Below are 24708 nucleotides of genomic sequence, written 5' to 3'. Positions count from 1 at the left end.
GGCCAGTCTCTTCAGCGCGCAGAAAAAGAAAAGTCTATCGCTACTGTGTGGGGGTCGACACCAGCGTCTTGGAAGAAACTGTGTCTATTTTTTGATCCACGTTGTAAAACAATAGCCTTGTCCTTGACGACAAGGTCACGATAAGACTTTCCGGTTTCCGAGGAAGCCGCAGCCCAACATTTTTTGCTGGCCCTAACAAAATGCGATTCATCACAAAAGAAGTGGGCAGCGGGCTCGTTATATGATTACGGATTGCAGCTACAGCGGAATGTGCCGAGGCCTCGGTTGATGAAAGCACCGCAGGGTCCCCAAGATCTGGTCGTGCCTGAGCTTGTTGGTTCATGGTTCATCTCACCCATTTGCCATGTGGCATCCAACGTGTAACCGAACACCCTCCCTTTCAAGCATGCAGCTCGCCTCAGTATCGCACCCGTCTCTAATCTACACTCCAGACATTCTCAGCTGCGAGGTAGTTTGACGTCTTGACAATCACGAAGCCTGATAGTATAAACATCGAGCGCAAACTAGCAGAGATCAAGCCAAGTCGGAACCAACACTGACCCCAGCCATGGCCCCCCGTCAGAGAAGCAGCTGGCCGAGATTTGGTCCATGCGTTCTCCATGGCACCCCGACACACCTCAGGCCTTTTCCCCACGAATTCAGACCAACAGATGAATCATTCTCCAGTCTACGAATTACTAACCCCTTTCGCGGACTGTCCCGATAGCCCGGCCGTGATTTACGAGCTCCATTGTAGGTGGAAAATCTCTTTAAAAGTCTTGACTTGATGGCTGGCTTGCTGTCCTCCTACAACATGTTTTCTCCCTCAGGAGATCTTCGCCTCCCCCCACTTCAGTCACTTCTGTCTTTCTTTAATTCCCGATTGACTGCCACCTCTGTCCATTCGTTTCCTCCACCAAAAACAACAACATGAAGTCCATCTTCCTTGCCGCTGGCCTCTTGGCTGCCGGCACCTTGGCCCAGGACGACACCATCCTCGGCCTGGACCCCAACTCGGCCACCTTTTCTCTGGAATCCTTCCTCTTCGGCCCTCGGTGCAAGTGCTTCCCAGGCGACTCGTGCTGGCCCTCTACCAACGAGTGGAACAACTTCAACCAGACCGTCGGTGGAAAGCTGATCGCCACGGTCCCACTCGCCCAGGCCTGCCATGATCCCAACTACGACCCCGTCAGATGTCAACAATTGCGTGATGGCTGGCAGATGCCCGACATTCAGTAAGTCGATCGTCCAATAATAACCACCGTGCTGCTGACGCTGCTGACACCCCTGGCAGCATGAATGACTCGGCTTCCATCATGGCCCCTTTCTTTGCCAACCAGAGCTGTGACCCCTTCACTGCTCAGGGCAAGCCGTGCACACTGGGCAACTATGTCAGATATGCAGTCGCTGCTGAGACTGCTCAGGACATCATTGCTACCGTCAACTTTGCCAGGAGAAAGAACATCCGCTTCGTCGTCCGCAACACTGGTCATGACTACCTTGCCCGGTCTACCGGTGCCGGTGCTCTGTCTGTCTGGACCCACAAGATGAAGAGCATTGAGTGGAAGAACTACAATGACAAGTACTACAAGGGTACTGCCGTCAAGATCGGAGCCGGTGTCCAAGGCTTTGACCTCCTCAACGAAGGCCTCAAGGTCAACCAGATCGTTGTCGGTGGTGAATGTCCTACTGTCGGCCCTGCTGGTGGCTATACACAGGGTGGTGGTCACTCCGCCCTGAGCACATCTTTCGGTCTCTCCGCCGATAACACCCTCGAGTGGGAGGTCGTCACCGCCTCTGGCCAGCTCCTCACCGCGTCCCGTACCAGAAACTCGGACCTCTACTGGGCTCTCTCCGGTGGTGGCCCTGGCAACTACGGCGTCGTCGTCAGCGTCACCCTCAAGACCTTCCCCGACAGCTACGTCGGCGGTGCCACCGTCTCCTTCTTCGCCGCCAACAATCCCACCGAGACCTTCTACAAGGGCATCGACGCCTTCCACGCCGCCCTCCCCGCCATGGTCGACGCCGGCACCATGGTGGTCTACTACTTCACCTCCAACTTCTTCATGATCGCCCCTGTCACCGCCTACAACAAGACCGCCGCCCAAGTCGAGACCATCATGGCCCCCTTCCTCGCCAACCTCACCTCCCTCGGCGTCAACTTCAACGCGGCCTACTCCCAGTCGGTCAACTACTACGACCACTACGACCAATACTTTGGCCCCCTCCCCATCGGCGCCATTCAGATCGGCATCGCCCAGTACGGCGGCCGCCTCATCCCCCGCGACACCTTCACCAAGACCCCCGCCAAGCTCTCCCAGACCTCGCGCTACATCGCCGAGAAGGGCGTCACCTTCATCGGCGTCGGCACCGACGTCTCCTCCTTTGGCGGCAACTCGGCCAACGCCGTCCTCCCCGCCTGGAGAAAGACGCTCGTCCACGCCACTCTGACCACCGATTGGAGCTTCGACCCTGCCAAGTGGAACGACATGATTGCCAACCAGAAGCTCATGACCGAGGACATCATGCCCGCGATTGAGAGCATCACCCCCAACTCGGGCGCGTACATGAACGAGGCCGACTTCCAGCAGCCGAGGTTCCAGAGGGAGTTCTTTGGGACTAATTACGCGAGGTTGATGGCCATCAAGCTGAGGTATGACCCCGAGGGGTTCTTTTACGCGAGGAACGCGGTGGGGAGTGAGAGGTGGAAGGTGAATGAGCAGACGGATGGGAGGATGTGCAAGGCTAGTATTTGGTGGTGAAGGGGGGGACTGAGATGCAGGAAAAGCAGACAGAGATGCCCTGTCATGTAATGTAATCAATAGCCATGGTGTGGTGTGTGATGGTAATTTTGACCAGGTTAATCAGTTCTCGTTGAGCAAGTGAGATCTTGGTATTATTTGTCTTCAACTGTTCGGTGCCTTGTCCCTTTGAATATGAGAGACGATAAAAGGTATTTCAGACACTTTGAACACTTCGATCATCGTCTCAACTTCATGACTACCTCAACTACCCTCCATACTTTGCCCAATCACAATCACAACCATCTTACATCTAGCAAAACTTAACCCTCAAAATACAAGAAAAACTTTTTTCAAAATTCGGGTATGTTCATGTAAGCCACGCATGCAATGCCCATCAAACTAAATAGAGAAACCCTGACCGCGCCCCCCTCCTCCTAATGCTTTCATGACTGCCTGTGTGTGGGTATCCCAAAAATCCATAATAAACCCCCTCCAAACACACCCACCATGCACGCATGCCTCCTCCCCCCCTTTCGAATAACAGGATCATAAACAAGTAAACCCTCCCCCACCCCATAATATGTAATTAACTTTCACCAATTCACACTCCATCTATTAACCCCCCTCAACCTCTCCATCCCCATCAGCAACACCTCCCTCCCCTTGTTACTCCTACTCCCACTCCTACTCCGGCTCAAACTAACCCTCCTCCCCAAACTATTCCCACTCCCACTCCCAACAAGGGTAATACCACTACTCCCCCCTCCACTCCCCACAAGCGTTATGCTCCCACCGCCCCCACCACTGCTACTACTCCTCCCCAAGCTCGCCCCATCCACACTCCCCCTTTCCTTGTTCGTACTCCCTTTACCACCCCCAGAGGCAAAAGGGCCCGCCACCCCCTAAACAACCAACCCCTCCACCTCAGCCGTGACGAGCCACATGATCCAATCCGCCTGCTGACTATTCCTACACTGAAAACACCACTTCGTCACCCGTCCGCTCACACCCCCCATCCTCGGCGCAACACCCACATTCCCCTCCTCATCCCTCAAGTCCTCCCACACAGAGCACATCACCCCCTTGCTCCCCAAAAGACTGAAGCACTTGCTCCCCAGCACCGCATCCAGCAGTATCAACGGCTTGTCCCCCACCTTCTTGCTCGCATGCGTAACAATGATCCTCTTCTCCAACCCGTGATAAAGCGAAAGCTCCTGCCTGACTCCCGGAGGCGGGCGCGAGATATGCAGGATGCAATCCCCCTTGTCCAACCACCGATTATTCTGCACATTAAGATGGCAGCGAATCTCCAACGGCTGATCAGGACTGAAAGGTTTCGCCAACCCCGTCGACCACGCCCGGGAGGCAGACCCCGACAACGACATGTTGACGCTCCTGGGCGGCGTGCTCGCCCCCTCCCCGGAAGAAGCACCAGACGAGTACCCAACAGTGCCCGTGCTCATCCTAGGCGGCTTATCCAACGTCGACTCCTCAATATTAAAGGTATTGTTCCCCCCTCCCAGCAGCCTCCTCAAAAAGCTCCCCGCCGAGATGGTGCTCGACATGCTATGCTGCGACACGCTCGGCGCCCGCGTGCTCGCCCGGTAAGAATTCTTCCTCCCGAACCAGCTCCGTCTCCTGCTGCTCCCGTCCCCATCCGCACTCCCCTCCCCGGGAACCCCCGTCGCCGTACCGAACGATCTGACTCTTGCCTCTTCGGCAAGCTGAATGTACCTAGCATTATTCAACCTGCTCAAGTGAACCGCCTCATACAAACTGTGCGCTTCCGTCTGCGTCCCAGCGCGGAACCGATACATCGTGCTGTCAGTCTTGAGCCTCGACTCGGGCGAAGCCACACTCCTGACTTCCAGATCCAGCGCCGTGCTGCGGCGGATCATAACCACCGGCGTAAGAATCAGCGCGATAAGCGGGGCGCTGCTCCCAGCGTCCTGGTGGGAAATGTCCACCTCTGAAGTACCCGACGACTGCAGAGGATAAGCCTTGGATTGCTCCTTGCTCAGCCGGTGAACCTCCATAACACCAGGACGCACAACAATAGACGTCATGCCACCGCTGACAATATCCTTCCACATCCCCTTCTTGGAAGACCAATACGAGACAGAAGCCACAAATTTCTGCCCCTCCTCCCTCTCTTGCTTCTCGGCCGCCTGGCTCGAATCCCCGACCTGCGAAGCGGAATGATCAGGCGTGATGCTATTATCATCCGACACCACCGTCTCGACGGAAGCGACCTGCGGCGTGGCCTTGATGCTGTACCCAGGGATCGTGTCCGGCACCTCATCCTCATCAAGCTCATCGCTGGAAGACGACGAAGACTCTGAATCCTCGCTCACCTCGGTCGAGCTGTCAGACGACACATCGGACGGGTGGTACTCGTGCTTGAGCGGCGACGACCCTCGGCGCTTGACCCGAGTGACCTTGAGATCAACCGGGGGAGCAAGCTTGTTGGACTTTTCGCTAAGAGTCCGGTGGATAGGCGGAGGAGGGGCGCCATCCTCGCGAAAGGGGGTCGTGTTGGGTGCCGGCCTCGAGGCTTTTGGGGTGTCGTAGGACGACTGGCCCTCCCAGAGAGCCTCATCTCTCTCCTCCGGCGGGTGATGCTGCGCAAATGTGGCTCTGGTAGGTGTCCGCCCAGGCGACACATCTGCATCATCATGAGCAGGAGAGGTGGGAGGAGACTCCACCACCTTTCGTGGGCGGTAACGCGAAGGGGTGGTAGGTCTATCAGACCCAAGCTTGCGTTCGCCAACTGGAATATCTTCTGGCTTGGGCGAAGTGCTGCCCATGACAGCACTTGTTGGCCGCCGGCGAGTGAGTGGCGGCATGGGGCTGCTTCCCAGAACATCCAGCCAAAAAGTAATTTGCTCCTCACTGTTTGTGGATAGCTTCAATAGTTCATACCACTCCACTCCATTGTGGGTTCCACGAATCATGACCACCAGAGCCTGGTCCGTCTCGCTAGGACGAGCAGAAATGTACGCCATGGGCACAGGTGGGAACAGTAGCCACGATCTAGAATCGTTGCCAATCTCCCTGATCAAAACATCTCCTTTATCGGCAGGAACATCGGGTTTATCTCGGTGAATCATCTCAACTTGACACTCGAGTCGTTGCCCAGTAGAATGGTCCAGATCGAGCGCGAACACATCCAGCGCAGCGACCTGGCGCGTCTGCTCAATGCCCACCCCATCAAGAGGCATCAGAGTGCGTAGGTCTCGAGCACGAGTGGTGTCCGTATTTCTTGCATCCTCGTCCGTGATACGAGCATTCTCCTCTCGGTGCCGCTTACGAGCCTTTTCCTGGAGGGACTCGAATACCGAGAGCAGATGCTCCGTGTCAGACGTATTAACGACAAGCACAGCAGCCTAAACATGGCAACATCAGTAACAAGTTTCGCCCCCACCCACCTCTCACAATTGAAAGGACCAGAGCTTTATAGCAGTATCAACTTACCCTAAGGAATTTCGTCATCCACTTGAGCCGAATCAGGGGCCTCTTCAACAAAAACGCCACATCCACCCTCTCCCCATTCTCCCCAATAATATCACCATCCTCATTGATGGGCAGCGCGTTCAAGAGCGAATCATTATCATTCATGCCCTTCAATTTGGGCGCAAGGTTGATAATAAGACCCTGAAACCCAAGCCGCCAAACGTCAACATAACTGTCATAAAGCGGCGATACATCCTCCATCCACGTCAGGAGGTGATAAATGTTCTCGAGCGGCACCTGCTTATGGGAGCTCTTGAGTTTCTCTAGCACAACACCCATGTTGACCATAGACTTGGCCATGGCATCAGCCTTGTTCCTGCCAGCCTCGGAACGGCCAAAGAGGCTGTCACCGCGAAGGACGTGTGTCAATAGCACCGGAATCACACCGTCCACCAAGGTCTTCAGCTCGCGCTGGTAAAAGTATTCATCGTCGGCAAACTCGTCTAGGAGCTCGTCAATCCTGCCCCTGTCCACCCTGCTTGGCCTGCGGTGGAGGCTGCGGGAGGACTTCACGCTTCTTGATCGACTGGGCGGGACGATTTCGCCCGTGTCAGGCAGTGATAATACTGATATCATGTCTGAATGTTTGGTGAGGCGGCGTTTCAAGCTCCCGCCCTTCCGGCTTCCCCTGTGACTTCGGTGACGGGAGAGCTCAGTTCTTTCTGTGAGTGGTGTTGCTGTGGGTTGCGTGACGGTGGTGTGAGAGATCTCGGACATGGTATCCGTCGCGCTCACGGTACTAGCCTCTTCGGAAATGATAGTTGACAATTCATGCCCGCCGCCATTGACGGGAGGGGGTCTTCTGCGTGGTGGCTCCTGAGCAGACACGTCCGAAGACAAGAGTGAGTCGTAGTTAGACGAGTAATATGACGAGTAGTCCGAGATAGGCCTCTTGTGGGAAGACCCAGGGCGCTCTGTGCTGACTTCTGATTCCGTGTACTCAGAGTACTCATCGTCATACTCGGAAGCCTCACAGCTGGGATAAACTGCAGGGGGAAGCTTGTAACCGCCCGATTCACCGCGGAAGGCATCTTTGAGGATTTCTCTGAGAGGCTTCTTCCCTCCAGATTTCGCAGGAACTGGAGCTCCTCTGGTGGCCCGCCTCCTCTTCAGACCCTCCTGGTTGACCGGTGATTTCGTCTTTTTCGCTGTTGCATCGCTGTCTTCGCCCTGCGAGCTTGCCTTGCCCTTGCTACTGTCTGACTTTGGGGTCTTTGGCCTTTTCGAAGATGGTGTAGGGGCCGGTGCTGCTGCCTCTTTTTCCTTCGCCTTCTTTCCTTCTTCCTTTGGCCGCTTCTCGGCAGCTGGTCGACTTTCGGGCTTTACCGGTGGTTCCAGTGTCTCACGCGATTCCCTTATGGGCGGTTCGCTGCTGATTTGTGTATCCGCGACCGTTGCTGTTTCTGTTGTTGGCGAAGCCTGGACAAAAGGATCAACCGTGTTGTTCAGCCAGGACTCTATGCTGGCCGGTTTGTTAGCCGCCGGCGGTGGCCGTGGTGGCTCGAGGCTCTCTTGGATGATCTCTTTGGCTCCTTCAACAACCTTCTTGAACACCTTTGGCACCGCCTTGAAACTGGGGTTGCGCTGAGCCTTCGGCTTCTTGGGAATGCTCCTATCAGGATTGCCACTCGATGGCAAATCGAGCACGCTGAATGCCGAGTACCCGAACGGAATTTCAGCCAAAGACTTGTTGCCAAGGACAGTGGGGGGCACCCTGTCTGACTCCTCATCGGATTCTGCCGTTGGCCAGGTGGGAATGGGCACAACTTCCGGCGAGTCTCGTCCATTTCGAGACCGAGCCTTGGTGCCGGCTGGGGGACTCTGGCTTTTTCTACGCCTAGAGTTTCGGAGGGAATTCTTCCTCTTCAGGGGCGGCTCGACAGATAGCTCAGTTTCAGCCTCTTCGATAACCTCAATGACATCCTCAGGAGCTTCCTCTCTTCGCTTGCTTTGCGCTCTCTTTAACTTTTCAGCAGAACTAGAGTAAGGTCTGCTTCGACGGGTGGGTGCCTCAGAGGACGATGGTTCGCTCGGCTGAACACGGATGCCGTCGTCTGGGTGCGATGAATCTCTGACAACGGGCTTTACACGGATGCCATCATCGTTGCTCTCCACCGGCCGCACCCGTATGCCGTCGTCTTCGGGTGCCTTCTTCTTTCTGCGCTTCAGTTTCAAGCTATCAGCCGGCTTCAGACGCATTCCCACGCTAGGGGGTTCCTTCTTTTTGGGATGCTTCATCTCATCATCTGTGACCGGCCTCACACGGATCCCATCATCATCGAGATCCTTCTTCTTGGTGCGCTTTGGCTCATCTTCCTTGCCCTCAGAAGGCGTTACACGGATCCCGTCGTCCGCAGGTTCCTTCTTTTTACTACGCGCAGATGACTCGCTTTTGGTTTCAGCTGATTTCACCCGCACACCCTCCTCATTGTCGCTTTTTGTTGGGCGTACACGTATCCCGTCATCGTCGGGCTCCTTCTTTTTCGGTTGAGACGCTTCATCGGCAGAGTCCCTTTTTTTCCGAAGTGGATAGACACGAATCCCGTCGTCGGTTTCGTTGGTTTGCTTTTTTATGTTCAAAGGCTTGACTCGAATACCGTCGTCGAATGAGGACATGGATTTGGGTCGGAATGATGGCTCTGAAGCGGCCATGCTGGCAATATCCTCTTCTACTGCTATAGTCGCCCCGGATTTATGGCGGTAGTGCTTCACTCGTGGAATTGGCGGTGGAGCCTGTCCGGGATCTGGTGGCTCTACCCTCGCCGCCCAGTCCTTTATTTTGCTCTGAATTGTTGGGTTCTTTGCTGTCTTTTGGAGGAAATCCTTTGGAATTGGCGTGGGGCTCCCTTCGGCTTTGGTCCTCGGAGCACCTGTCCGTGGCGGACTCCTGCCCTGTCTACGCTTCATCCAGTGGTCGTCACTAATAATCCGCTTTTTGGGCGCGTCCTTGGCCGGGATCGGTTTGGATGCCGATGGACCAGCCTTGGTCCCGCATGGCTGCTGCTCCTTTTCTGTCTCCTCGCCATCGCCATCATCATCGTCGTCGTCGTCGTCTTCGATCACCTCAATCTTGTCGTCTTTTGGTTTCTTTTTCTTGGCCTTTTTCCGCCACTTGATCCGTTCTCGGTCCTCTTCGGTCACGCTCTCAGGGGGGAGGTTGGCAGCAAATTCGGTCGGTTCGCTCGCAACGCTCTCGGCTCGTGGCGGTCCACCTGCTTCCTTCATAGCGGCCGCGTTCTTCTTCTGCCAGGCCTTCACCCTGTCTGTTACGCCATTGGGTTGTTGAAGTCTCCGGACAGCAGCGGCCCGCATCTCCTGACGCAACTCTTCCCGTACATGCGCAGCGTCGGCTGCCATACTCTTCCGGCGCTGTTTCATTGCGGCGAGGCGGGCTGGTGAGGGGCGGCCCAGGAAGAAGTCCGTGAGCAGCGAGGGCTCCGGCTTTTTCTTCTGTGTCGATGCATTGTTCGAGGTAGCGGGTGCGCTCTTTGGTGTCTTTGCCGTGGTTGTTGGTTTGGCGGGTGTGGAATGGCGGCGCGCCGCTGTAGCAATCGGTGTGTTGGAGGGATCCTCTTCCTCTTCTTTGGCCGGCGGCGTCATGATTCCGCTTCTGTCGGGGTGAAAGAGTGTTTGTTAGCAATGGCAGCAACAACAGCTATGACTCTGATGAGACAGCATTCTCTCAGGGTCTTCCCCAATGATCAAGACATGAGCCGATTCAGAAATAAATTTTGTTGATCGGAAGATGGGCCAAAACAAGCATCCACTCGTAACTGAACTATCGAAGCGGAGCTGGCAGCTATCCAATCGGGTGATGCATGTCCCAAGCTGGGCCTGACGATTTTGGTGGAAAGTCAACAAACAAAACCAGGGCAACCCACCTGTGCTTTTTACCGCTTTTCACCTTGATGAGCTCATCCTGACCATCTGCCACTCGAAGAGAAATTCAAATTCGCGCACCTAGCAGGGCGAGAAGTGAAGCCGGCCGTGAGCCTGGAACGGCAGCGCCGGGAGTTCCTGACCGGAGGAGAGATGCAGTGACGTTGTGCAAAGCAGCAAGGACAGGTGGATTGGCCTGGCGGGCCGCTGCAGTTTAGGGGGACCCTGAGAAGCGGCGACGGCGGGGTTAGCTGCGAGACAGCGTCTACTGCGGTAGTGGAAAGCAAGCACCCGTGGGGCAGCAGTGACAGCGACAGCGTGAAGAACAGCAGAGGAATGAGGATTCAATCGATGGATCATGGAAAGGAAAGCCGCGCCGCCTGCGGTCCAAAGCAAGCTCCTCCAAGGCAAGACACAGCGCCGCCGTCAGCTGGGCCAATCGAGATAAACAATCGTCTCAGACATAAACAAATCGCAGCCTCTCAGCGCCCCATCGCTCCACCCTTGCAGAAGAGCTTTCCTTGGTCTGGCAGACACCCACACCCACCTCAGTCGGGAGCCAATGCACCAATCAGCGTCAAATGACCCGGAGCTCCTGTCCAACGTGTCAGCTGCGCAAACTCGCAGACCATCGATGTCTTGAAGAATATTCCCTCGGCAAGTGCGCATTGGCGCTTTCATCTGATAGCTATCGATGCCATCCCATCTCATCTTCTATCAGACCCCGTGTCACACAGCCTTGTTGGCACATATCACAGAGCAGTAATAGGCTCTCCGACTATAGTCCGATATCTCACTGTCCCTCCCCCCCGCATCGCCCATGTCTAACCCTTTCAACGTGGCCCTGACATCATCATCATCAACGCATGAACCCTTTTCCAAGCCATCCTCGAGTGGGCCTTGCCGATGCTCTCCGTTCCCGGGCCCATCGATCTTTGCGCGATGTTCCCACAGACAGGGAACCAAGGACAAGGACAGCGGGCAGTGGGGCCAGCAAACTCAACCATCGGATGCCGGGATCAGCCAAATGCCGCCGCCGGCCTGCCGCGATAAAAATAAATGCAACCACTGCCGACGACCAACAAACCCCGATGATAACGATAAGCCTCCCTCTCTCTCCCACCTCCCCTTACTAACACCCACTCCAATCCCGTATCACATTCAAAGGTCACAAGTCATCGCAAGTCGTAAGCCTCTTTCACGCGGTGAACCGTCCCATCTCACCTTGGTACACACTCAAAACAAGTTGGTGGTGGCCACAGGACACCACACAGACCCACCCCCACCAGGAGAGAAAAAGGATGTCTTCGTAATCATAGCATGGCCGAGTTATATGTTACAATCACTCTCGTAAAACCAAGGAAACACACAGCACCATCGCGTTCATCTGAAATTCTGATAAAAATCAAGATCCAAGCTCGACATTCAAGATTTCATCTGATCCCGGACCTCCGTATCACATACACACACTTGTTCTCAGCCCATGTAGCACTGCACAACTCATCATTCCGGGTGGCTTATCGGAAGATATAGGGGGGGAGGTATCTTGATGGTTTAGTACAAAAAGCCAGGTGCAAAGGTAACACTCGGTGACCTCTTCACGGGCATATAATTCCCTCAGAGGGCTGAGACATATAATTCATACGACAGACATCCATGTTCTTAAGGGGGAAAAACTGCAGAATCTCGTATTTTGTGCTGCGAAGCAAAAAGTATCTTGCAAACATGTAGATAGATGTAAAAACCCCCAAGAAATAAACCATGGGAGGTATGGAGATCAGAAAATGCCAACCTGGTATCAACCTGTATGAATGTATCCTCCTATGATGATGATCAATGCAATTACAACGGGGATGATGATGAGAATCCCTTACCCCGAAGAGCCAAAGAGCCAGCCAACACCAAACATGCGGTTAGGAAAAAGCAGGAGAAAAATGAAGCCGGATGAGATGCAGTAGACAACCAAGTAAGTTCAAAAACCGGACACAATGCAACAGATAACCTCCATACAAGCACTCAAGGAAATCCTCCTAATGCAAACCCAATATTCTAAGTAAGGGGGTAATCCCATTCCAAAGATTGAAAAAAAAAGAAAAAAAAAAAAGAAAAAAAAAAGAAAAGAAAAATGCATCTCAAAATGCAACAACAAATCAGTAAACCCCCTCCTCCTCCCCAGGCAAAACAAACCTCACCCTCTTCACCATCTTCCCCTTCCCACCCCCCCTAGTAGTCACCTTTCCCTTCTTCTTAACATCCACCACCCCCGTTTCCTCCTCCCTCGGATCCTCCTCAATACTCCAAACATCCGGACTCGGCTCCCTCCAGACATGGTGATGCCCCGCATGCTTCTCCCCCCCACTCCCCTTGGTAAACTTCCCCCTCTTCTTGTTCCCCCCAGCAGCATTGGTAAAGTCCTTCAACAAAAGCGGGACACCCCCGTAACCGCCCATCCGATGGCGGTAGTATTCCTCCATGAGCGTGTCACCTTCCGGACTGGCTCCCAAGCTTCCGTAGTCAAACTCCAAATCGGGGGTGCTCACAGCAGGGGAGGAGACCCGAGGAGGAGTAGGGGGGCGCGGGCCGTCAGGGCGGGAGAAGCCTGCTAGGCTGGAGGGGCTGACGCTCCTGACGTCGGTCGAAGAAGAATCGTCGATGCCGGCCGAGTAGTCAAAGTAGTCAAAGTCGAGCATGGCCGTGTCGTCGTCCTGTGGGTAGGGGGCCGAGGGGGTTGGGGGGGTGAGGAAGAAGGAGAGCGGATCGATGCCTGGCATGGTGAGGGAGAAGTCGTCGTCGTTGTCGTCTGGCAAGGGGGAGGAGAGGTGTGTTGGTTTGAGGGCTGGTTGGGAGGGTGGTTGGAATGGAGATGGGCGTTGACCTGGGCGGGAAGAGGAATAGCTAGACTGTGCTGCTGGAGAATAGGAGTATTTTGATAGGTTGGTTGAGCTGGTTGTCGTCGAGTATCGGGAGGAAGACATGATGTCTCAAATGAGGGTAGATATATACCCCCGGCCGCGTATTCGTCTGACCCGATCAAAGCATGAGATTCTTCGTTTTTGCCGTCGAGCCGCCCTTGTGTGTCGACTGGCTTAGAAAGACACGAGTCAATGTCCTATCAAATAATAGACTTCCCGAAACGAGAGAGGCCGCACACAGACGTTCTGTGTGTCTGTCCCCAACTGCCGTGGAACTCGATCAACAAAGAGTGAACGAAACAAGAGAGAGATGAGTGGATGGGTCCCCAAAATGCGGCAACGCCGCAGTTGATATATACTATCCCAAAAGTCCAAATGACCGCGGCTGGTGTTCCTTATATGCCCACCATCTTCCATGAGAGACATAATAACCAAAAAAAAAGCCATGGATGGTCGGGTATACGCAGAGTCACCGGTCAAAGTTCCCTAGTGATGATTACCGCTTAGATGCTGCCTTGTGGAGTGAAAAGTGACCTGTCTGTTTTCTTGACGGCCACCCACAGGATGCCATACACACCAACTTCGAACTCGGCCGATGGCCGTGTGTGAGTGGGGTCATTCGCCCATTCGCTCCAAGGTGTGGCTGCGCCTTTCGCGGCCTAGGGTGAATTAACCATGGCTAGTCTGAAGAAGATTGCCGATTTTGGTGAGAGGTTCAGAGACACCAAGACTATGCGGACCATCACGGGGATCACCATGTGGGTTGATTAAACTTGGAACATTTCGAGAATGGCGTGAATGGTGACTCGAAACCGGCAGGTATGGGATTTGGGCCTTGGAAATGCCAAAGTAGATTACGAACAGGCGGGGAATTACTTTCGTGAAGGTTGTCATAGATTAGCTTGTGACATACAACTCAGCTGGCTGAGCTGAGACACCGACCAGGTTAGTAGTGGGATTCGATATCTGATTGTCCAACGAGCACACCCTCCCGGAGATATCAGAAAGATGCCGAGAACACCGGTGATTTTTAAATCCCGTCAGGATGACAGTATGGAGTATTTGGAAGAGAATATACAGGCTTCTGATCGTCTCACACAAGATGAGGGGAGCGATGAAGGTGAGGCAGAACGTACCTGCAGGATCTCTGCCAAGACCCTTTGGGGGGCAGATGATCGGAGCAAATCATCAAGGTTCTTTTCCCATGAATCGATCGAAGAAAAAAGATCGAGACGACGGGCAAATGCTGACGAGTCACAGCTCGTGGGAGGTCAGCCTCGAAGCAGGAACGCTGCAAGAACTTCTGCACTTTGCATTACACTGCAGTTTCCCGCACTTTTCCACTTGGAGATCTCGGCCTGTTGGAAATACGGGACGTAGAACCCAAAGTAACACGATCGAAGCACGTAATCAGCTCAAAATGGTCGTGCAAATAAATGCCGTGGTTTCTGAATTTGGTGGCCTGTGACCAAAAGGTCATCGGCGGTCGAGGACTTGAGGTCAGATGGTTGCGGGGTTCTTGCTTACATAATAAGAGCTTATCTAGAATGACGTAGTACAAAGCTTGACGCGACAGCTGCCTGTCACTGTTGGCCTTGTCTCTTTTCCACGACGCGTTTCTTTCTCAAAGTTCAACTGTGAACACGCTCTGACAACGTAGCCTTCAGCTTCCAGACGGCTATCGATTCGGCTTCAATTTCACTCAATCTTCATTCATCTCTTTTATTCACTATCGTATTATCGCTTTTACGCCTCTTCAGTGAAGAGCCCGTTCCTTCTAGGCAACCACTCACTCATTCAGGACCGCTTGCATCAGTTCCAGGAATTTGCTCTAGGCAGTGGTGATGGGCACCACCAATTCAACCGGCATCGCCACACGCGGCCCCCTTCCGATTCGTCTCATTACTTTCAATGTTCGATATGCCACCAAGACCCCCGTTCCGGGTGAGGAGCCATGGTCTATTCGCTGTCCAAAGCTCTGCTCACAGTTGAAGTTCATCACCTCGGGTCAAGACTCGCCCTTCATATGTCTCCAGGAAGTTCTTTATTCTCAGCTCACGGATATCCAGGACAGGCTGGGGAATGCCTGGCGTCATATCGGCCAAGGCCGGGAGGATGGTAAACAGGCTGGCGAATTCTCTCCCATCTTTTTCCGAGTGGATCATTGGGAATGCGAACGCCAAAAGACTTATTGGCTTTCCAAGACACCTGATCTCCCGTCCAAAGGTTGGGATGCTGCCTTGGAACGAGTTGTTACCGTGGGATTATTCCGGCACAAGGATGCTGGAGCTCATGTGGTAGTCATGAGTACTCATTTCGACCATCGCGGAAAAGTAGCTCGGGAAGAAAGCGCCAAGCTGCTACTGGAGATATCTCGAACATGGACGGCCTCGGCCAGTCGAGGGACACAAGTACCAGCTTTTCTCGGCGGCGATTTCAACAGCACACCAAGTGATGGAGCCTACAAGGTGTTGGCCGCCCCTGATTCCGGCATGACGGATATCTCTCAACTTGTGCAACAAGATGATCGGTACGGCAACCAGGATATCACTTACACCTCTTTCGGAGAGCCAGAAGAGACGCCCAAGAGGATTGACTTTCTTTTTGTTCGGGAATCGCAACAGTTTACTAGTCGCAACTTTGGGATTCTACCAAATCGCTTCGATGACATGGTCTACCTCTCGGATCATAGAGCTGTGGTGGCCGACATGGAGTTGATATCGACCTGAGAGTCATGCGCCTGCGACCCAGAGCTGTATGTCGCCTGCACCCCACGCTGGATTTGCATCGGGATCGAGCCGAGTGACGTGACGGCCCGTCTTTGCTTCAGACAGCCGGCCAAGGACACGAGCGACTCGGCCATGTGAGACAGAGAGAGGACCTACATTGCCGACGGCACTCGCTGAGTATACCCGGATGTCTCAGCTTCGTGGTTGGAAGGACAAGTGCTTGCCATCACTGATCGATCTAAGCCTCCCTAGGATCAGCCATCCCCTCACTCTTCATGTCATTAGGTGCCGGCTCAAAAGGTTCGGCTGATGGGAGTGCGCACAGCGATGGAACGGTGGCGTCGATACTTTGATGCAGGATATAGTGCCGGGAGAGAGGGAGACCAGAACCAAAAGGCGGTGAGGAGTCGAATGAATCAACTCGCCGCAGAGGTCCGGGTTGCCATCGATTTTCAATGCACGATGATGGTGATTGTCTAAGGATTCACAAAAGGTGCCCCTCCGGACAATGCATGAAAAGTTCTCGCCCTCGGACTGTGAAGATTCAGCAAAGATGGGGCATGCGGCAATCGGTCGATCTTGAGCCCTCAACAAACGGCGGCATGGACAGGATTCCGGAGGAGCTGCGGTCAGGCTGCTATCTTTCGGTTCCCAAACGGACCCGACTTCCGGTTGTGCTCGGCAGCGTGCTTTTCGGAGGGCCATCCAAGCCCAGAGGAAGACGCTGGCTTTCTTTTACATCTGGGATGGTTCATGAGCTCTCACGTCACATACCTAGAAGCTGCATTGGCCGGTGTGTCACGGGATCGTCTCGAACGCTTGCGTCAGAGAGTTGCGTGCAGGCTTCATGGAGTCTATCTGAGGAAATGGCGCCAGCGTTGCCCAAGAGGTCAATGACTTTCTGTAGGACCCCCCTGCATGCATCCTGCTTTCAATGCATTGGATGCGGAGTATCCGGACCAGTCCGTCTTTGGATTGGCTTGGCCATCCTCCCACTGCCCAAATTGACTCACATCTGGAGGGAGATGGAAATGAGACTGGGAACCTGTGTTCTCGAAAAGCTTGACGAAACAGCTGATAATCCGCTGTGGATGCCCGTTCAACGGCACCCAAGTGGACGGGATCGCCTGAGCATGGCGATACGGCATGATGTGCAGATACTCGCGCTTCTCGCGCATTTGCGACGGTGGGAACAGCCATTGTTACAAAGAAGCCGTCCAATCAAATCCGAAAGGTCCGGTGCGGCTGTCCTCTGTTTCGTCGACGATACCAATTTCTGTGGGGAAGCAACCCCCAACATTCGGTCGAGCATCTTTTGAGGAGGGTATAAGAACGTGATCATTGGGCACCCGATGCTCATCTGTATGCTCGAAGCACCAATGAGGCAAAGGCGAAATCAAAATCAAAACACACTTTTATATGCGAGCGCGGTTCTGGTCTGTTCCTTGGTATATATGGGGAGGGCAACAGTTTCACCCGCAGCAGTTCGACCTATTGAACTGCGGCTCTTTTGCAAAATATGCCGCATGAGACGATCGTCTGCTGGATGCTTCCACGACATGGCTGTGGAAAGGAACGGCTGAATTGTCGTCGGACGGTCCGCTGGCGAGACGAGTAAGCAATCAGAGAATGTTTGACGGAACCAGTCACCAGACCAGAGGCCGTATCGGTTCCTGAAAAGCATCTTGCCATACGCCAAGTGTGCTCCGATCACGACGTTGCCAGTCCGTGTCTTGAAGATTTGATATCGAAATGCGGGTGCAGTACATATAATTGAAGTTGGCCGGTGACTCCAAAAATGCGGACCCGGCAAGACCAAGACACAGAGAACGAAGTAGAAGATTGTTGGGGGTGCTCGTCGCAGTCCTGCCCTATGAGAGGCGTCAGGCGGCACCGGGCCTGCAGCATTCTGCATTCCAGGCCCGACGGCTCCCAATAAGGGTCGAAACCCGCGCAAGCGTTGACAGAAATGGTGTGTGAGCTGGCGACCTGCCTGCCGTTGCCTAGGGATGAACGGTGGTTGCCTTTCGCATTTTTCTCTCTCTGCATGAAGAGAGCATCGTTCGGTAGTCCGCGGCTCAACCGAGTTGATCCTCTTTTTCGCACGCATTCTCGAGTCTTCATCGCATTTCTGCCAAAAGCTCATGATCAGACGGCTAGATATCGCTTAGGCCTGGCACAGCCTGTTTTTGATGTCCATCCAGGACAGAAGTTCAACGCTGATTGATCACTGCGAGACCGGCACTCGGCCGTGCCTCTCAATCGCTGCCCAAAACAGTATCGGGCATTAAAGGCGCGAAACGAGTGCTCAGCTTCGTCACGATTGTGTCTCGGCAGCCGCTGAGAAGGGTCCCCGCCGAAAAAAAAACCCACTCAGTTGAGGCCTTACGCACACTGGCACAAGCAGTCCACCACACACATGCTCCCAAGTTGCCATACGTGCAAGCGACTTGCAGGCTCTCATTGGTTCGCCACAGAGCACAAGTATCCCGTCGTCTTTGCCCAACTATCCCAACCAGCGACATCGCATCGCGTTTGATAGCTCTTCAGCAGAAGCAGAGTCTTGTGTTGCGCCGGGCACTGTTGCTCCGTGTCCCGCATCTGCCCGAGTCTGCCAGACGATCTGCCTGTAAGCTGCGAGATACACGCAGCATCTGAAGTCTTGGAGGCTCAAGCCAGAATCCGTAGTTCTGGAGCTCCAAGGTGAGGCCGTCCATAGCCTTTCCCCCCACGATCAGGAGGACAAAAAAAGGAGAAAGAGAAAAAAAAAGCATTGGACCCATCGGGCAACGTATCCAAGCCGCTGGGCAGGGCAGTGGAGGGCAGGGCACGACAATGATCCGCCTCAGAATCAGGATCAGCATTCAACCAGCATTGACCAGCATATCAACCCCAACATCAACACAAAAGATATCTGGTGCGACCAAAACAGGTGTGTGTGTGTCAAGCCGTCACCTGGTCGATAACGGAACGGAGGAGAGTGTTTGCTCCCTCGGTATCGCATCATCTCGTCTCGTCTCGACTTGTTATCGATAAATTCTTGTCCGGGGTGCCCCTCCTCAGGTGCCGTCCCACCGTGGTCTTGGTCTTTTGGTGTCTGGGGGATTCTCACACCCCTGTCGTCTCCCGTCTGGTCCTCCTGTGGTTGTCAGTGGCTCTCCCCCAATCCCCAGCGAACACCAGAGCCTGCTCCAGGCAAGCGAGACAGCGGTCTTCCTTGCCGCCCTCCACTCACAGCATACCCCCCCGCAGTGAATAAAACTGGTCACTGTCCCGTTCCTCCACCTTTTTTTGTTTCCTTAGGACAACCCATCCCATTTTCTGTCTCTAGGCGAGCGACTTTTCCGCCACCACCGCTGAATTTACCATCTTGCCATCCGAAGTCGATCACTTTGTCCCTGGTATTCGCTGCCCTCGCACCCCACAAACCGTCTTGTCCTCAACGCTCGAATTGCCGCCGCTGCCCAACCTGCCACATCAACCCACAATCCCATCCACTCGAGACTGGCCGGCCTCTTGGTCGAGGCATCGTTGCCTCTCGCAACAACACCAAACTCAACCATCTGACTTGGAGTCAGCCCGCCTGCAGACGAGCGGGGGCTCGTATCGGCAATGTCTGGGAGGAATCGACCATCTGCTGCATGCGTCGAGGACGCTGACGACGCCGGAACTGTTTTTGAAGGCACCGCACGCTACGCTACATCTTGTGCCCCAGGCAGTCCCATCAAGCAGCCAGCAAATACCGGACGTGTCCGGAGAGAAAAGAGCAGGAAGAGCGAGACCTCGCCCATCAACGCCCACACCGACTCGGACTCGACGCTCCCTCGAAGAGAGAGAGATTCTACCAAGAAGCCCAGCACTCACAGGGATAAGTCTGCTTCGGCCAGCAAAAAAGCACTCATGACTTCAAGACCTGCTCTGAAGCCCACGAGGACGGCGCCGCCCGACGCCCGTTACTCACGCAAGTCTGTAGACGCACACGACGCGCAATATTTCGGCGTCAATGAGCCAGCACCTGCCCCGGCGCCTGCTGCTACTCGTCCCCGCTCCAAGACCACGAGACCGACCAGTGCCTATTATGGCAGCTCACCTTCGAGACCACCTTTAACCCACCAGAACAGATATTACAGCCAGACGCCAGGCCCGCAGATGAACTCAGGCTTTGCGCCACCACCTCTTCCGAACCCACCTCAATGGAGCGGTCCTCCCCCTCCCGGCCCCCCCCCACCACCGGCACCCATGTCAGCGCCCATGCAGATTCCTTATCCTCAACCAGGGTCATCTCCTGTGGTCATGAACGGACCAGGACCAGAGTACTTTTCGCGGCCACTTGAGTCTCGCTTCGGCAGCTACACCCGGCCACAGTCAGCGATGGGCTATCGCCCTCAGCAGCCACCTGCCATTGAATATGGTAACGAGTGGGAAGAGCCACAGGCGCCTCCCAGCAAACAATTAGCTCGGCGTCCATCCACCAACAGGAGGATGTCCAAGGTTGAGACGGACGATAAGCGCATGATGCCGCCACCTCCTCGCAGACCCCAGTCTGCCAGGCCGCTCCCAAGCAGTGGGTTCCAACCCCCTGCGCCCTCTACGCCAATCTCGCGGCGAACCCTCTATGATGATATTGAACGAACCGAGGATGACCTCTTTAACCTCTCCCCCATGGGCCCTGCCGATTACAACAACGCCGGCCACAGCACCAACCTAGCCTTCCGTCCCAAGCCACCTAGAATGAGCAGCGGACTGGCGGACGAGGCGTACGGCGACTACGACTACAACCCAATGCCAGTGGAGCCTTACGGGAAACATTTGCGACGGAGCTCATACTTTGGCGAATCGGCGGCTTCCAGCAGCGCATACGAGGATCAAGTTCGTTCAGCCACCCGTTATCAGGAAGAACTCATGGGCGGGTCCCCGCTCCCGCTAACCGCTGAAACTCTCGCAAAGGCCCGAAACGGAGGAAGCAGCAGAAGCTCAGGCAGCCGCGACGAGAGCGATTACCGACAGTCATACACGACGAGGACCACGCACACTAGTGCTCACGACGAAGACTTCACCATCAGGGTAAAGGGTAATACGACGCTCAAAATTGGCGGTGCCGAAATGGAATGCCATGATGGCGCCGAGATCAACATCACTAAGAACGGTGCTACGCTAGGCTACCGAGGCGGTGGTAGCGACGCGAGCTATGGCGACCACGATGACCGCCACACCCGGGTTGACCTCGATGACCGCCGAACCCGAGTCGATTTCCCTGTCCGGCCACGCACCCGCGGAGCCTCCCGCGCCAGGTCCATTCCTCGTGCCCCGGCTTATCCCGCCTACCCCGATGCTGCCAGCCCCGAATATGAGTACGTCGGTGCTGACGACTACGCCCCCTCCATCCCACCCTATCCCCAATACCCTACCTCGTACTCCTCCTCCCGACCTGACGACCACTACTTTGGTCGGTAAACGGCCTGTTGGAACGCCTGGAGCGGCCAACGGCCAACCAAATGGCGACCCCGAGACGATCCAAGATGATGATGATGAACCCCAACAAAAGGATGATGACGACGACGATGATGTTTCTGTTTATGTGTGCATAACTCTTGTTTCACTGGGGCGAAATATGAGCGAGCGTTTTTGCTTTTTTACTTATTTATTTCTTTTTTGGATACTCTTCTCAGTTGGGTTAACTGTTTGGGCGCGGGCTTTATACCCCCTCGTTCCTTTTGGTGGACAAGTTTGCAGAGAAATTCATGATGGGAAACCTTTCTTTACACCATTCTGTTTTCTTCTTGGGGACTTTTTATGTCCATGTTTAATCCTGTGCTACTAAAATACCATGGCGGCTTGCGGCAGGGTGGTGACTCTAGAAGTTGAGTCTTTGCGTTGTTGGCTCAAAGATATTGTCATGTACTATGATGTGGTTTCATGCTCCCTTTTGATCAAGGGGAGGGGGTATGAAACTTGGAAACTTGGAAAGGGGCACAGGGTTAAGGTTTAATATCGGGAGGCTTTCTTTTTGCTTTTTGGGAAGAAACTGTATAGGGTGTTTGCTTTGTTTTCTCTACCGGGGTTAATTCTGAAGTTTCCATCTCATTATTATTTTCCTTGAGCAAGCCGTTTCAAGCCAGATTGATATCATTAACCTTTGTTTTTGGAGAGTTAACAATGAAAGAGAGAATTGAATGATGAGGGGTATCCATGCTGTGCAATTGGGATGCTGATCTCATGATTTTTGGAAGAAATTAGATTCGCCGCTACCTTGTTGTAAAATCTGCAGATCGACACTGCCTCTCTGCCACTCTTGGACCTGGCGTTGTACACGTGTTGCCAATGAGAGTTTGGTTTACCCCTCTTGAGGCCGAACACGTTTAGCTGTGCCTGATTATAAAGAGGGGATGATTGTGGATCATCATACTATTATCCGTACTGCCAGTTAGGTACCAGTAGGACGAAACGGAGTGTGAAAATCCCAAATAGGTTGCGTTGCTATGCGGATGAGAAGGTCGGGTAGTCAGGACAACTGTCAGACGTCGTTCACTGGGGGGGCGGGATAGAGGCATGAGCCCCCAAATTAAACATGGCCAATTAATTTCTTTCTTGCAGCAGGCCGGGAGTGTTCGGGAGAAGGGACAGAGACACGGCATGAGGAGGTTATTGACCTATAACATGCGGGTTGATATCAGCTTGGAGATTGGTGGTTGGTGTTGAGGGGGGAGGACAGTGAGAGGGACGGTGGGAAAAGGCGGACACTGTGTGGGGTGGGAGGAACCAGCTGAGTGGGTTGTGACCGAGTGTCAAGGAAGATGGGGCTTGGCGAGGATGCGGGGGGGGATTGGTTGGAGGGTTGGAGGAGGTGAGGTTGGAGGGGTGAGGTTGGGTGGGTGGTTGCTGGGTGAGGATTGTTTACTTTAGTTCAAACACAGGTTGTTGACAGGGCGGCATGGCAGATATGCAGATTGCATAAAAGTTGAAGAAAGGAAGGGTGGTTTCCCTGGTGATTTTGATGATGATGACGAAGAAATAAGGCTGAAACTTGATTGTGTGTTCTGCAAGGAAGAGGCTTGGATTGATTTTCAGTGGAGTTGGAAGGCTGGGTGGCTGGGAAGCAAGGAAGGAAAGCTGCAACCCCAACCTCCTCCGTTTCTGGGTTAACCGGGGTGCGCAAGTGTGCGATTAAACCAACAACACCCACTTTTCGCTGCACCTTTCTCTCTCCTGCATTTGCAGTTGCACACACATCCCACGGAATCTGCTAATTCATCGACTGTTTTTTTTTTGTTTTTTTTTTTTTTTGGATGATCGTGGATTTTTGAGTGGGGGAGGTTGTTGTCGACAAAACATACCAGCGACTTTTCGCCTTCACAACCCCAACCCAACCTCATCCGAGACTTGACCACACACAACCTTTAGCCGGTCAGCCATCAGGCTTGACATCATCATCACGTTCCAGTCAATAGACACCATGGCACCAACAATCCTCACCCTCCTCCGCCGTCACCTCCCCTCCGACATCCAATCCCTCGGCCCCCTAGCCGCCCACACCATCCTCCTCGCCCGCGACGGCGACGACACCAAAGACGACCCCACCGTCAAGGTCACCCACCCCGGCGTGATCCACCCCAACGAGGTCAACAACAACGCCATCTTCGCCGTGTTCGGTCTTCTAGGCGCCGGGTTCGTCATCGTCGGGATTTGGTTCTTCTTCTGGGCCAAGAACGGGGGGTTTTACTTCAAGGAGGGGGATTGGGAGGATTACAAGTCTACCGTTCTTCGGCGTCCTAAAATCGGGCCTAACGGTACGGTTTACAGCGATGTGACTGCGTCGACTGTTTTGGGCGGCGGGAGTGTGTACAAGGATGTGGATGATAGGACTGTCGTTACGGGGGTGACGAGGGATGGCGGGGGAAGGGATGATGATTTGACTACTGTTGTTTCGGCCACGACGGGCATCACGGGCATTACCGGGGGGGTGTCGGATTTCTCGGGGAGGGAGAAGAGAAGGATGAAGAGGGAGCAGAAGGAGAGGGAGAAGGAGAGGAAGAGGGAGGATAAGAGGCGGGAGAAGGAGAGGAAGTCGAGGAGGAAGGTTGGGACGGATGGGGAGGTGGTGGATGAGGAGGCGGAGAGGTTGGCTGAGGAGCAGCTGAGGATGTATAGACATGAGAAGGCGGCGAGGGTGGGGGGGATTAATCGGGAGGCGGATGGGAGTGAGTGGGATGGGAGCACGAATCCTTCTTGGTCGGAGGTGAGCCCGAGTGGGAGAGGTATGGCGGAGAGCACAGCCGATGGGGGCAGCGAGGTTACTGAAGGCTTGATGGCTGGACAGCAGAGGACGCCGAAGAAGGAGGAGAAGAAGGAGAGGGGTATCAGAAAGGTTTACAGCACTGCCGACAAGAATGCTGTGAGGGAGAATGAGAAGATCAGGGCAGAGGCGAGGAAGTTGAGGGAGGAGGGGAGACGGGCGGCTGCGCAGGAGAAGGCGCTGCAGCCGAGGGAGTCGAGGAGGATTAAGAGAGATTTCAGCTTTACTGCCGGAGCGGAGGAGGCGGTTGCGCTGAGGAGGATTGATGAGGGGAATGAGATTGCGAGTGAGGGCACTTCGGCGAACACCTACTCTGATTACACGAGGGCTAGGTCCAAGTCCAGACCTAGACCTCCACCGAGTGAGGTTTCGAGCAGCATGCCGGGTGGATGGGCTCAGAGTGAGGTCAGCGCCGCTACTGCCAGCACTGACGACTCGGGCACCAAGGTCTACACGCACTCTCATCACATCCCCATTGCCTCTTCCGTGAGCGACTTTGCGTATGCCGAGGACAAGAGGAAGAGACGCGGTGGTGCCGGAGCCAGAAGGGAGAGAGAGAGGACTAGACGGGATGATACCAGCAGCGTTGATTAAGAGTTATTCAGGAAGGGATGGATTTGGGACCCACGGATGGAAAG

At 54.3% G+C, this 24708-nt stretch overlaps 6 protein-coding genes across 6 annotated transcripts; 4 read left to right on the top strand and 2 right to left on the bottom strand.

Annotated features, from left to right (window-relative positions):
- Positions 1-5: 5 nt before the first annotated feature.
- Positions 6-3264, top strand: QC761_203710 (uncharacterized protein). The gene is made up of 2 exons (XM_062876102.1): positions 6-1235; positions 1295-3264. Exons 1-2 carry the CDS (start codon positions 931-933, stop codon positions 2760-2762), a joined length of 1773 nt encoding a protein of 590 aa, XP_062734663.1. The 5' UTR covers positions 6-930; the 3' UTR covers positions 2763-3264.
- Positions 3265-3560: 296 nt separating this feature from the next.
- Positions 3561-10530, bottom strand: QC761_203700 (uncharacterized protein). Its single transcript, XM_062876101.1, has 4 exons — positions 10428-10530; positions 10139-10361; positions 6219-9867; positions 3561-6130 (listed from the first exon to the last, which is right to left on the bottom strand). Exons 3-4 carry the CDS (start codon positions 9855-9857, stop codon positions 3647-3649), a joined length of 6123 nt encoding a protein of 2040 aa, XP_062734662.1. The 5' UTR covers positions 9858-9867; positions 10139-10361; positions 10428-10530; the 3' UTR covers positions 3561-3646.
- A 1756-nt stretch (positions 10531-12286) lies between these two features.
- QC761_203690 (uncharacterized protein) lies at positions 12287-13111 on the bottom strand (the record flags this gene model as incomplete). The annotated part of the gene is made up of 1 exon (XM_062876100.1): positions 12287-13111. One exon carries the CDS (start codon positions 13109-13111, stop codon positions 12287-12289), a length of 825 nt encoding a protein of 274 aa, XP_062734661.1.
- Positions 13112-14892: 1781 nt separating this feature from the next.
- QC761_203680 (uncharacterized protein) lies at positions 14893-15777 on the top strand (the record flags this gene model as incomplete). The annotated part of the gene is made up of 1 exon (XM_062876099.1): positions 14893-15777. The coding sequence occupies one exon, from the start codon at positions 14893-14895 to the stop codon at positions 15775-15777; it is 885 nt and encodes a 294-aa protein (XP_062734660.1).
- Positions 15778-19389: 3612 nt separating this feature from the next.
- On the top strand, positions 19390-21383 carry QC761_203670 (uncharacterized protein; the record flags this gene model as incomplete). The annotated part of the gene is made up of 2 exons (XM_062876098.1): positions 19390-20646; positions 20725-21383. 2 exons carry the CDS (start codon positions 19390-19392, stop codon positions 21229-21231), a joined length of 1764 nt encoding a protein of 587 aa, XP_062734659.1. The 3' UTR covers positions 21232-21383.
- A 1847-nt stretch (positions 21384-23230) lies between these two features.
- On the top strand, positions 23231-24664 carry QC761_203660 (uncharacterized protein; the record flags this gene model as incomplete). Its single annotated transcript, XM_062876097.1, has 1 exon — positions 23231-24664. One exon carries the CDS (start codon positions 23231-23233, stop codon positions 24662-24664), a length of 1434 nt encoding a protein of 477 aa, XP_062734658.1.
- Positions 24665-24708: the final 44 nt, after the last annotated feature.

Source organism: Podospora bellae-mahoneyi, chromosome 2 (assembly GCF_035222275.1).
Source record: "Podospora bellae-mahoneyi strain CBS 112042 chromosome 2, whole genome shotgun sequence".
NCBI classification, from domain to species: domain Eukaryota; kingdom Fungi; phylum Ascomycota; class Sordariomycetes; order Sordariales; family Podosporaceae; genus Podospora; species Podospora bellae-mahoneyi.
This window is presented reverse-complemented; position numbering and strand designations above follow the sequence as displayed.